The following is a 14,381-nucleotide window of genomic DNA, read 5'->3' on the forward strand; positions in this document are numbered from 1 at the left end:
TTTTCAGGTTTCAGTGATTAAGTTTTTGCATTGGACCCTTGAACTCTGATGTGTCCATAGTGATGAAATTTGATGGGTAGATTAATATAAAGAATATATATATAATAGGAGTAATTCTTTTCTTATACAATTTTCTGAAACAAGTATATGTGCCTCCAACCTTTATGTTATTATTAAACCAAAGTTCAGTTCAGATCAGAAGTCATCATAATTTCTTTCCAGTATAGGAACTTCCTGTGAGAATTTTATTTCAGGACATCATATTTATTGTCAACAAAAGAAGAACCAAATCTGTGATGTTTTATGTCAGAGTGCATGGTGAGATGTACATAATCATTGTTATGCCACCTTCTTGATACCATTGACAAACATGACTTCTTCTGGTTTTATCAGGGAACCTATTCCAAATGTAATATAAAAGAAAAAATAATGTATTAAGATCATTTTTAATACTATCAAATGGATTTGGTAATGATGACAACTTCAGACAAGTTTGTAGAAAATGTCACTCCCAGCACAGTAAAATTCCCGTTTCCCTAATAAGATTGAATTCTTCACAAAACCTAAGATTGCTACTTCTCATGCTTCCACCACAGTGGCAATCTTGAAAATCTTGTTATTGCAACTCCATCAGAATAGACAGTCCTATCAACAAGGATTTCACTAATAGATTCCTCATGATGTCTAGCCACCTCAAAAACCGTCATGAAAATTTTTTATTGCTACTTCTCCTGAACAGAATGTCATATCAGCAAAAGTTTTTCACCAATAGACTTCCTAGGGGATCTAGTTGGACTTTAAAAAAATTGTGCCAAAAACTCTTCCTGGTTGGAAAGTCAGATCAGTATTAGGTTTTCACAAGAAGACATCTCATGATGCGTGTGGTTCATGCTAAATGAAAATAGTACTGATCTGACATACAACATGGTCACCATGGCAACCAGCTTGAATATCTTATTATTGCTACTTTTAAATGGAAAGTCATATTGATATGGTGATTTTACCAGAAGGCTAGTTATAATATCTAGCGGGTCCTAAATGAAAATGGTGTCAATCTGACCTCAAATAATTATGCCATAATGAACAAATTGAAAATCTTGTAAATAACATTGATAAATGGATGGTTAAATCAACATGGGGTTTTCATTTAATGTCTTCTAATTTGAAACTCATATGATTCAAGAATATTATTTCAAAACTCAGCAGTTAAAAAGAAGAAATGGTCTTATCTTGAATTTGTGGAAATTCTTTTCTTATAATGGAGCATCAGTCCTTTCAAAGGACCCTAGTTAAATCCTATGTGCGCTTGTAGACCCAAAAACTTTTAATGAATTCCCTAAAACTTGGCAGACCTTATTGATAAGAAATCAACATATACATGTTGTTATGACTCTATATTCTTAAACTATGTGACAAAAGACAGTGAAAACCAATAATTTTTGGTAAAATTCTGAATGTAATATATTCACCTAAAATACAAAGTGAAAAATTAAAATAAGTTACAGTATGGTGAATAAAATCCTAAATAGTCCTAAATATTCTGTTAGAGATTTGAAAGTATCAAGTAATCCAAATGAGTTCCACTGGTATTCAAAATGAAGTTCAATCTGTTGTGCTGTTGTTCCAATAGTCTTGATGAATCACAAAATGGCTTTCAATGAATTAACAGTAATTTCAAAACAACTTAAATTGATTGGCAGAGCTTGTTTTTGGGCCATATTTCGAACAAATTTGGATCATATTTCCATCACAAGTTTATATTATTAAAATTTTGAATGAGTACAGTTGTGAGCAGCATGTATACTTATTAATGAGATGATCTTTTATCTGATTGGTTGGACTTGATGATATTACATAGACCTTGTATTTGATCAGATTTTTATTCTTTTTATTTGATATCTTAGATTATTGTTTATAGCTCTTGTGGAATTGTTTATAGCACTGGTGGAATTGTTTATAACACTGGTGGAATTGTTTATAACACTGGTGGAATTTCATTAAATCCATTTCTAGTAATTTTATATTTATACTATGTATATACAAAGTACAGCACATGCAATTACTTGCTAGCACAGTGTGTACTTGCTTGTTTGTTGTTTTGCGGTTGTTGTTGTTTTTTTTAGAAAGCAAGGGAAGTAACCTTTGTTAAGGCATGTTTAGAACCACAAGATTGGGATTATGCAGAATTCTATATAAATTAAAAAACATATTAGAGATTATAATGAATAAATTGTAATTGAAATGGAAGAAAAATATATAAAATAGCAATATAACAGATAACACTCTATTTGATGATTTCATATATATTTATACGACTGGTTTTAAATTGCAAAATGCCAATAAGTTTTTGTAATCTGTAGATGAAGAGGTTTCTACTAAGAAAAACCTTTATGAGAAATTTTCTTAACTAGTAATGCAGTGTGCCTTGTATGTTAAAGAAGCAAATATGTCTCTGATGCACATCAAATAAATTAACTAAGTATGAAAATTTATTTACATATTTTATTATATGCAAGAAAAAGATTTTTATGATGAACATATTTCTCGTAATAACCATGTCCAGATTCATAAATTTATTTGCAGAGAATGATTGCCAAAAGGTTGAGCATATTTCTGAAATGTTGGTATGTTTAGATAAATAGAGTTTGACATCTGCTTGTATTGCCATATTAAAGTGCCTGAAATATTTGTCATTTTCATATTATCACATGCATTGTGCATTTACTTCCCTTCAGATATAGTCACTGACATTACAGTTATTTGAAATGTATTTTTTGTATGTTTATCTTGTAACAGAAAAAAACTTAACACATTAAGCATTCCTCCTGAAGCACTTTCAGATTTAAATACTGAGAGCCAAGAAACACATGACCTTGCAAAGGATCCTGAAAAATTCAGTAGTCAATCTAGGCTGATCAGGTGATAGAAATTGAATCTGCAACTTTCTGTTCACAAGTCTAATGCCTTAACACTGAGCCAAAATAGCTTTCTTGGGTGGAAACCCCAGTACCAAGTGGCTTCCAGGTTATGGTTCTAGATATGGGGCTATATAAAGTAGTAGTGGTAGGTGGGGTAATATAGACCCAAGATATCATACTGTCTGCACAGATCAGCTCTCCTCTTATGCCATATAAGTATATGCATTTTATGGGTGGGTTATGAACAGTTTCTAAGTTTTGAATCAGAGTCTAATCTGCAATGTAGCAACTATATGTTCCAAACTTTTTTCACCTCAGCTGTGTCTGTGCATGTGTGAATTTGCTTCTGGGGTATAGCTTTGAAGTAAACATGTGATACTATTTATGATAAAAACTCACTCACACAGCAAACCTTCTGGTACCGTGTATTGGATAAGACTTTATTGGAGCTTGTGCCCACACCAATAATACTGGAAGAATATTGAAGCAGTGGAATATATTTCATGGAGTGGGGACAATTTTTGTTTGTTATCCTTGGTTGTATCAGATAGACTGGATTACAAATGAATCAACACTACAATCTCAAACATGGATATTTAAATTTAGTAAAGATCCAATAACAATGTGTATCATTATGACTATATGATCATTTTCTGGTGACCACATTTCAAAATACTTCGGAGATTATCGATTTTGTACATTTCGAAATACATTGGAGATTATGGATTTTGTATGTTTCAAAATACATTGGAAATTACGGATTTTATACATTTTAAAATACATTGGAAATCATAAATTTTGGTAGAGTTCAAAATACATTGGAAATTATGGATTTTCTACATTTCAAAATACATTGGAGATTATGGCTTTTGTACATTTCAAAATGCATTGGAGAATATGGATTTTGTATGCTTTCTGACCAAACTTACAGTGTTTGCCAGTTTGTTTTCATGATTCACATTTATGAACAGTGTTTGAAGATTTTGCCACAGAACAAATTGGATGAAATGAAACAGGGACTTTTGAACTATAATATGCTTTTGTGATACATCAAATCCTTTAAAGCATCAATTAATTCATTAATTTATTTGCATTCAAGTTTTTGTTTAAAGGTATCAACAAAGAAGAAAAGAAAATCAACAAACTAATTTCTTTCCATAAAACATGAAACAAAATTTAATTGTAAAAATATTGAGCCAACCTCAAATTTTGACACCATTGTTTTTATTATTATTTTATTTGTATGAAAGTTGATAAGAATTTGAGCGTAAACTGTTATGATCCAAAACTTTTGATAGAATTATTACAGATGAATCTTTACCAATTGAAATAATTGACTTCATAGGTATAAATCCTGATTGACGTTAATATGTGACTATTGTCGGGTTGCAGAGAGGGTTGAGGTGGACTGCAAGACCTTTGAGGATGAGACAGCACTGGTCTTGGCTGCCAGAAAGGGACGGATTGACTGTGTAGAAATCCTCTTGCACCACCAGGCGGATCCCAACATAGGGGATCCTGATAGCTGCATGTTCACGCCACTTTGTGAAGGTACACTCTAACACATTTGCATATGTAACATTATATGTGGTTGTTCAAATGTTGAAAATTGGTGGCAGTAAAGTCTATAATAAAATGACACAGTGTTTCAGACTTTGCGATGACATAATGCCCCATATGATGTGAAGTTACAAAGACTTATATTATTGACAATTTCTGATGAAAAACTGTTTTAAATATGTCCATGGTAATGACAGTCATACTTTTCCCATCAGAGGCTTTATCATTAATTCTCTCAAATCCACAGGTGCAAGATGACTATACCTTAGTAACTATAAGGATTTTCTGTTCTTTTAATATTATATAGAGGGCAGCTTCCTTTGTTTTGCCCTTCCCAGCTTCCTTTTCCAACCCATGTTGATACATTGCACATTTTAGCCTAGATTATTGCTTTTACCTAGTAATAATGCAAGCATTATTTTCTGGACATCTGCCGCAGCATTTGACCTTTATTTCACCAGTCTTCTCAAGTTTTCTTACGTTCTTCTTGGGAGAGCACTTAAAATAGATTGCTTTCAAAATTCAATGTTTTCAAGATTTCTTGGTCAGTTGAGTCATTTACTCTGTTTATTAAAGACTGTTTCACTGGTGCAGAAATTTTCTAACATAATGTGCAAACCACTCTTGATTGTTGAGTAATGGTGTCTTGTTATGAGACATGCAAAATTAAATATCTTCACAGAAAAAAATTACTGATCTATCTATTGAAAGCTGACACAAGACAGCACCCAGAATTGAACCCATGATTGCATTGGTGAGTTGTAAGTTTATCAACCAGTTTGCTATTAATAACTTTCTTAAGTTATTGTCTTCTGTCATTTAGATACGACATAGAAAAAAAAACGTTTTTTTATCTGTATATCCATTTGTGCACCAGATTTTGAGCACACAATCCACTTTTGTTTTGGTTATTTCAGCATAATTTACCATGAAGCTTCATTTAAAAATAGGGTCAGATCGGTTTTGTGATGAGTACGTTTGGCTGACATTTCTAAGAATTATTGTTCTTGATGGACTGGTAATAGTCAGTCCTATGCCTTGTGATTATTCTAGCATTCACTTGTATGCTCACTCCGGCAAAGAAAGAAAATCTATAGTCAAACCATGACACAATATGTGTTTGATGATCTTTACCAATATGCAGTGTCAACTATCAAAACAGCTAGTCAAAACAATTTTCATAATAGAGGAAGGAACACATATCTGTTGCTGTGAATATAGAAGAATTGTCTGCTTGCTTTGAAGCTTTTTGACAATGCAGATATGTTGCAGAATATGAATACTTATAGGGTCCACGCTGGGTATGATTCGAGTGAAATATTTGCATTAGAGTTGACATCATTTCACCAAAACAGACCCCAAAAGCAACCCTTATTAAGTTGTTCCATTACTACATGGCAGGATAGGTCTTAGCCAATTGGAAGTGCTCTGAGCACTTTGGTATCTGGGCCAGAATGAAGCATGGCTGTACGCTCACATCTATGTTGTTCAACCAGGACCTATATTGGAGTCTGCTTAAGTATCGCCTAGATGGATCACAGTTTGGCATGCATCGGGACTCTGCAAGAACAAAGACACTGGATTGATTTCTTTTTTTTTTGAAGTGCTGTTTGCAGATGACTATGCACTGATGGCACACAAGAAAACCACCTACAGACCATTATGAATAAGTTCTCTGAGGCATCCAGGCTGTTTGGTCTCACAATAAACCTGCATATAACAGAGGTACTCCTTCTGCCAGCTCTTTACACAAACCCACCACAACCCACTTTCAAGATTGAGGGGAGACATTCAAAGAATGTGGAGAGTTTTACATACCTGGGAAGCACAATATCTTCAGATGGGTCTCTGGACAATGAAATTATAGCCAGGATCTGGAAAGCAATCCAAACCCAAGGTAGACTTCCTAACGAAGTCCTGCAAGAAAGAGACATTTAGATGCCCACCAAGATCAAGGTCTGTCAAGCTGTCGTCCTCACCTCCCTGCTCTCCAGCTGTGAAACCTGGACCATTTACCACAGGCATGTGAAGCAGCTCGAGCCATTCCACATGCACTCACTATGGTCAATCATGCACATCCCATGGCAAGATAGGGTGTTCAGCTTAGAAGTCCTCAACAAGCCAGTGTTGTTAACATTGAGACACTACTGCTGAAAGCCCAGCTTAGAGTGTCTGGCCACATCGTTTGGAAGGAGGAGACCAGAATGCCAAGACAGCTTTTCTATGGTGAGTTTAAGCTAGGAAAGTGGAAATGAGTGTGCCACAGGATAAGATACTAAGACAACCTAAAATAGTGTGGAATCCAACCCAGCCATTGACAGGTTTACCTGGTGTTTGTGCATCGCAATGGCTGTTGAACTAGTGGAGGATGACCGCCACCAATGCCTCACAGCCAAGAGTAAAAAGCAGCACATTGCAGCATCCCAGACCATTGTGTCTGCAGACTTCCGATGCCTGTAACATCATGTGTACATCCAGCTTTGGACTCAGGAATACATGTGTAATCACTGTGGGTTGCACAATTAGCATCGTCATTGGACTCGATGGACAAATGAAGGCTTGTTTTTATTGATACATTCTGTGTTTTGTTACTTGGTCACATGTCTAATTTAGATGTTATAGGAGAGTCTCAAAATAGAACAGCTTTTGATTTTAAACATGCATGTTTTCAAAAGCAAAATGTTTTTTATTCAGTTTAGTAAGGGTCATGAGTGATTGTTGAAAAAGTCAATTTCACCCAGGAAAAACCTGGAACAAACAAGGATTTTTTTTTAAAAAAGCATATGAACAGGTATAGAAGATGGGTTGGGTGAGGGTTGGGAACAAAAGTTATAAATTTCATTGATGCTGTTAACTAGCTTGATGAAATACTTAAGACAGTTATTACATATTTAATCTCTATTTTTTGGCCAGAAAATCGTTACATACATAAATATGTATAACAAAACCGGCAACTGAAGTGTAAATAGTTAGTAAGTGTACTCACCAGTTGATCTCATTGTATTCATAATAGTAATTCCATCCAAAATGAGCACGAAGAAGCATAATTTTTTAATTGTTCTGTTCAGTTCAACTCAAATCTAAATTTTTTGCTAATACACTTACACGTCTGCACTTTCCAAATATTTATATTTGCTGGACATGATCAAAGGATCTGACTTTTAATGGGCCTATCAGACTTTAGGAATTTCTAAAATGAAACTTGTATGTAGGCTTGAAAAATACTTGAAATAATATTCATACAGGAGGTCATGGGTTTGTTAAATGTCCTTAAACAAGTTTGGGAGTAAGCATGTATATTTCATGGGTAAAGAATTATCTCCTTATAAATATTGGAATCATTCTCTAAAAGACAGAAAAAAATTTTAAAAAATAAAGCAATCAAAAATGCCAATATTAATTTAAACATTTGTTGAAACTATGACTTTGCACAACTGCAGAGCAAAATCAGGGAGGGGTACACTTAATTGTAATAGAATATCTCTCCACCCCATATGACTTGAATGGTTCTGTTCCAGTCAGTGTTAGCATTACAATGACAGGGGCCTCTGTAAAAGTGAATGACTGCTCTACGCATTTCTGGCTAGAAAAAAAATTGATTAATATGAATATAGTGGTATGGGCTTGCATGACAGTCACCAAAACTGGCCACAGTTTGGGGGATAAGCTTGGAGGTAGGTAAATTAATTATTTTGCAGATGAATAAGAAACATTTTATTAGACCACCATTTTGTTTGGTGTTTGGTTTATGAGTAAGTAAACATATATTAATCCTTGTTCAACCAGGATTGAATGACAGTTCTACACAGGATGCATTGATGACAAACACAAAGAAACCTAATGGTTTTTGCACTAAATTTATTTGCTTATATTTCCTAAATTCCTTGGTGGATTTTTTTTCTCATGCCTGTGATGACTTATAGGGGGCCCCGAGTGGTCTAAAGCACTCACTGTTCCAGATCGCTGCCATCTCACCTCTGTCTGCGTGGGTTCGAGTCCAAGGCTCGGCTAGTGTGGGTATGTGGTAAAGCCTGCCAGTAGCTTCTCGTGGGTCGGTGGTTCTTCCCTGGGTTTTCCAGGGTTCTTTCCCCACCTGTTATACTGGCTGCCATGTATAGCCTATCTTGTGCTGAAAAATGGCGTTAAACCCTAGAACAACAACAACAACAACTTATTATAACATTAAGATGATTCATTCTGCAACATCTGCCCCTTTTGACAATGGGGTCAGGGACACAGCTATAGAAAATTTGCTTTAATCAGGGTTTCTCCGTGACGATGGAAATCTGAAAAAGATTATAAATTTTTTTTATTGCCTTTCCAATTAACCAAAATGTCTGAAAATTGTTTAAATAACTAAAATGTCTTGAGCAGTCTTAAATTTGCATTATTATAGAAACCAATAATGTAACTGTTCATTTGCATTTGGGGGAAGTTTATTATACAAATAAAATCTTTAGTTCAAATTTACAAAGCTTCATCTCTTCACATTTTACCTGCATTTTTTAAGCATTTTGACATTAGGTCAATAAACTTTCACAATGTTAGGTCTGGAGATTATTATTTTTGGTCTGGAAAAGGTCTGAAATCTTTTTTTTTTTTTAAATCTATGGCAGGAAACCTGTTTAAAGTTTTGGTTAAATTTGTCATTTGCTTACATATCCTAAACCCCTAAATGAATTGTTTTCATACATGGATAATTCAATATAAAGGTCAGTCAATTCATTCTGCATTATGTTTGCTCAGCTATTTGACTTGAGGGTCAAGGTAACATTTTTTTTACATCAACGTTTTGATGGTATACTGAACATACATTCATTCTACCACTTGTTCAGATTTTTCAAGATATAAATGTTTTAATATTTTTATTAGGCATGGTGTTTATTTTGTGTATTTTAATGCTATTTTATTTTGCAGGGCTGATTGAAGCAAAATTGTTTGACCTCCAACTTGCAGCTCTCTCTTTTCCCAATTCTTCACCATATTTAGTCAAAAGGGAGAAGCCATTTTCCAAAAGTATTGAGTCTGACATGAGTCCAAGTTATAAAATACTAAACAGATTACATATTTTCCAGCAACTAAAGCCAATAGCCTAGGTTGTGTTCATCTACTGGTTGAAGCAGGAGCAGATGTACATGTGAAAGATTTTTCTGGATACATGCCACTGCATTTAGCTGCAGAAGAAGGTTGCAAAGAGATTCTAGAATATCTTCTCCATCATGGTGCCGAACTGAAGAGATATGCTGAGAACAACCTGTCACCTTTATTTCTGGCAGCACAGTATGGCCACTTGGACTGTTTAGAGTTACTGTTATTGGAAGCTAAGAAATTAGGTGTGTTTTTAAGGATATTTTCTGCCTACTGAAGGTTGAAATCAAACAGATATTTTATTAGAAATGCAGATATTTGTATGATATATGCATTTAGTGGTTACATAGTTTGTGTTTTTTCAGGCATGCCTTTCATATGAATAGGTGAAATTAGGTGCACAAAGCTGTCATGGTGACTTAATAAAAGCTTATATAATGGCCTGTTGTCCATTGTCTGATATCTGTCATCCATTAATACAAGCTTGTTATTGCTACTCCTACTGCTCCCTTCTGGAGGATTGCCATGAAATTTTACACACAGATTCATACAGTGGTATAGTCAGTCCCTTCTGGAGGATTGCCATGAAACTTTACACACAGATTCATACAGTGGTATAGTCAGTCCCATCTGGAGGATTGCCATGAAACTTTACACACAGATTCATACAATGGTATAGTCGGCCCCTTCTGGAGGATTGCCATTAAACATTACACACAGATTCATGCAGTGGTGTAGTCAGTCCCTTCTGGAGGATTGCCATGAAACTTTACACACAGATTCATACAGTGGTATAGTCAGTCCCTTCTGGAGGATTGCCATGAAACATTACACACAGATTCATGCAATGATATAGTTGGTCCCTTCAGGAGGATTGCCATGAAACTTTACACACAGATTCATGCAGTGGTATAGTTGGTCCCTTCAGGAGGATTGCCATGAAACTTTACACACAGATTCATGCAATGGTATAGTCAGTCCCTTCAGGAGGATTGCCATGAAACTTTACATACAGATTCATGCAATGGTATAGTTGGTCCCAAAAGATAAATTTGGATATCCAATCTGTCCACCACAGTCAGCATCCTGAAAATCTTGTTATCACTATTCCTCCTGAATGAATGGTCATATTAACATGGTGTTTTCACTAAAATACCTTTATAATATATGGCTAGTCCTTAATAAAATGCTGCTGATCTGATGTCTGATATGGTCACTACACTAATTTATTCATCTTGAAAGTCTTGTGTTATTGCTACTCCTCCTGAGTGGATGGTCATATCAACATAGGGCTTTCACAAAAAGACTTATGGTGTCTAGTGTGTCCTAAATGGAAATGGTGCCAGTCTGATGTCCAATATGTCTATCATGGCAGCAGTCTTGACAACCTTGTTAAAGTTAGTCCTGAATGGAAAGATGAATCAACATGCTGTTTTCATCAAAAGACATCTTATGACATCTGTTTGGTCCTAAATAAATGTGGTGCCAATCTGGTGTCCAATATGGCCACAATAGCAGCCAGCTTGAAAATCTTGTCATCACTGCTTCTCCTCAACGGAAAGTCATATCTACATGAAGCTTTCACAAGAAGACTTCTTATCATGTCTAGTTGATTCCAAATGAAAATGGTACCTCTCAGGCATCCAGTACCGTGAACACAATGACCATCTTGAAAATATTTGTATTACGACACACACACCCCATGAATGGATGTTCATGTTAGCATGTAGTTTCCACTAAAAGACTTCTAATGATGTCTAGTTTGTCCTAATAGAAAATGGCATCAATCTGATGTCCAATATCTGCCTTCTGGCAGTTATCTTGAAAATATTGTTAAAGGTACTCAGAGTGAAAAGATGTATCAAAATGCTGTTTTCACCAGAAGACTTCTTATTAAGTCAAGTTGGTCCACAAAAAAGTGGTGGTGATCTGACATCCAATATGGCCACCATGGCAGTCATCTTGACAATCTTTTCATCACTACTTCCTCTGAATGGAAATTATATTTTTCACAAGATTTTATATTGTATATTATTTGTCCTGAATGAATATGGACTTACTAAGACATCCAAAATGACACAGCAGCCACCTTGAAACTACTTGTACTACTGCTCCCCTGAAATGGATGATCATAATAACATTTAGTTTCATCTAAAAGGTTTCTTATGATATCTAGTTTGTGCTAAATGGTGTACTGATCTGATGTCCAATATTGCTGCCATGGCAGCTCTCTTGAAAATCTTATTAAAGCCTGAATGAAAATGTCATATCAACATGGGATTTCACCAGAGATTGCTTATGGTGTCTGGTTGGTACTGATTAAAAATGGCACCAGTCTGACATATGATATGGCCACCATGACAACCTTGAAAATCCTTTTATTGCCACTCCTTACAAATGGAAATTCATATTGACATGAGGTTTTCACCTGAAAATTTCTAATGATGTCTATTTGGTTCTTAATGTAAATGGTGCCATTTTTACATCCAATATGACTGTCACAGTGGCTACTTTTAAAACCTTGTTATTGCTGAAATAATACAGAGGTGTTTTATCAAGCAGGAAAATTCCTAAAATTCTTTTCATCGAGTAGAGTATCAGTCCCTTCAAGGGATTCTTGTTTTAATATATTACAAATAATGCTTATCTGAAAGTAAACATGGATGAAGATACTGAAAATATAAAATCTTTTAAAATGCATATTTCATAATTAACAGAATTTGAGGAAATTTAGACAGAAACTATATTAATGAGATTTCTTACACAGACATCAGACAGGTGAGAGATCTCAATCGACGCATGTTCACTTATATTACTTAAATCCATAGCTGCTTAAGATAGAAGGATGAAAAACTATAGATGTTTGTGACTCTGTTAGAAGATGTGTCAGGTATTACATTAGGTGGTATCTTCATTGTCATTTTACTAATCAAACCTATCAACACTATGATCACTCAGTACAGTGGACAAGGGATATAAATTCACCAATTCCTTCTTTCAAGTCCTAAAGTGTTAAATCTCACAATATTTATCAATACTTTTAGTGGATGGGGCATAACGAGGTCTTGACAGTGGAAGAAACTGGTGTGTCTTCAGATAAACCTAGCATTGATGAATGACCAATAATTCTTGCATGTACTTGCACTGGGTATTGGATTTTTTCATTATCCATGGTAAAGTAAGATGTTTAACCTCACTAGTCTAGCAGGGTTACATATGTACAATAAAATGTTATTTTCTATTGCAGGTAAACTCGATGTTGTTAATGTTACTGCGGTAGACAATGCATCTCCTTTGTTGATTGCTGCACAAGGTGGCCATTACAAATGTGTGAAGATGCTTCTTCAGTATGGAGCTGATGCAAATATTGTTGTGGATGATAAAAAAGCAGCCCCACTACATTATGCTGTTATCAAAAACTTTCCTAGGTAGGGAAAATGATTTAATTTGTCTCCTGAACTGGTTTTTTTTTTAAATATCCATCCAAATGAACTTATTTGTATCAGAAAAATGTAGCTGTTATACAGCAACCAATATAAATGTGTTGGTGTATAAAATTCCTTTTGTTTATCCATCAATGCATCCATATGTCTGTCCTTTCATCCATCCATCCATCCATTTTTCTGTCTGTCAGCCAGTCCTGTGAACACAACTATAGTACAACTGACATATGTATGGGCTCTTAGTCACTTATTGCAGCTATCAGTGTCATTTTGGAGAATCTGATTAAACATACCTCTAAATGGCATTTATTCACTTTATTTAGCTCTTCGTTCGTCATATTCCACTGAAGATTATTGTATAAATTCCTTGAGAAATGCTTAACAGCAAACTCAGTGATAACGTACAATGACATTTTTAGACACAATCAGCGAGCAGGGTGAAACTTTCATCCGGTTTCTGTTGTTCACTATGATATAACAGGGAAAGCACCTGTTCTTGAGAATATTTACTACAAATATAAACAGAGATGCGACAGTGTCATCATTTATAAACAAAGCTCACAAAAACACTGGCAGGATAAAATAAGCACACAAGTCCAATAAATTAAGTAACTATATATATATATATATATATATATATATATATATATATATATATATATATATATATATATATATATATATCTTACGTAATGTATGTCTCGTTTCAATTCATGTGTCATTCATATTTTTCCCAGACAAATATCTTCCTTCATACATGTAAAAGACAGTAGAAACGCAGTTGTCAAGTCAGATTTATTTTAGGCAAATTTTGCATTATGCTAAACAATAATTTTGAAGAAATATCATATGTACAAGTTAAAATAAATTTACTTGCAATTTTTTTTATATTAGTCCTCTATCCCATTCATTGTTGAACATCAATAAAGAAGATGAATGAAAATGCATGCAACTTCTTGTTCATGTGATTACCTTGATTCCCACTGCACTGTTAATAGTTCAGTCCAACATCAGCTTTCTTGACCTTGTCTGATGCTGAACTGCCAATGTAAAAGTCCATGGTGATTGATAATTTTTGCCTAGAAATTTTGTTCTGATAATTATTTTGCAGATCATGCAAAAATCACGATTGAATCAACTTTGTTAGAATTATATTGCGATTAAATTTTAAAATTAAAATTAAGTTTTAAGTTTTGACCAGTAAATGCACTTACATGACCCATGTGACTTTTACTATGGTCATAGTTTTGATGGATCACCATGGTACATATTATATTCATCATCAGAAAGGGGCCCTGAGTGGCCGAGTGGTCTAAAGCACTCTTCATTACGGATCACTGCCATCTCACCTCTGTCTGCGGCGGTTCGAGTC

At 34.6% G+C, this 14,381-nt stretch overlaps 1 protein-coding gene across 3 annotated transcripts in view; it reads left to right on the forward strand.

The window, feature by feature from the left end:
* The window catches only part of LOC149804651 (dynein axonemal heavy chain 12-like), a 39,779-nt gene that overhangs the window by 17,047 nt on the left and 8,351 nt on the right, over positions 1 to 14,381 (forward strand). For all 3 annotated transcript variants that reach the window (XM_089942852.1, XM_089942860.1, XM_089942869.1), the window contains 3 exons: positions 4,311 to 4,469; positions 9,554 to 9,811; positions 12,814 to 12,994. In XM_089942852.1, coding sequence (XP_089798978.1) covers positions 4,311 to 4,469; positions 9,554 to 9,811; positions 12,814 to 12,994 — 598 coding nt within the window. The remainder of the gene's footprint in view (positions 1 to 4,310; positions 4,470 to 9,553; positions 9,812 to 12,813; positions 12,995 to 14,381) is intronic.

Source organism: Sinohyriopsis cumingii, chromosome 2, assembly GCF_028554795.1.
Source record: "Sinohyriopsis cumingii isolate HCF-2022 chromosome 2, ASM2855479v2, whole genome shotgun sequence".
In the NCBI taxonomy this organism is placed as follows: domain Eukaryota; kingdom Metazoa; phylum Mollusca; class Bivalvia; order Unionida; family Unionidae; genus Sinohyriopsis; species Sinohyriopsis cumingii.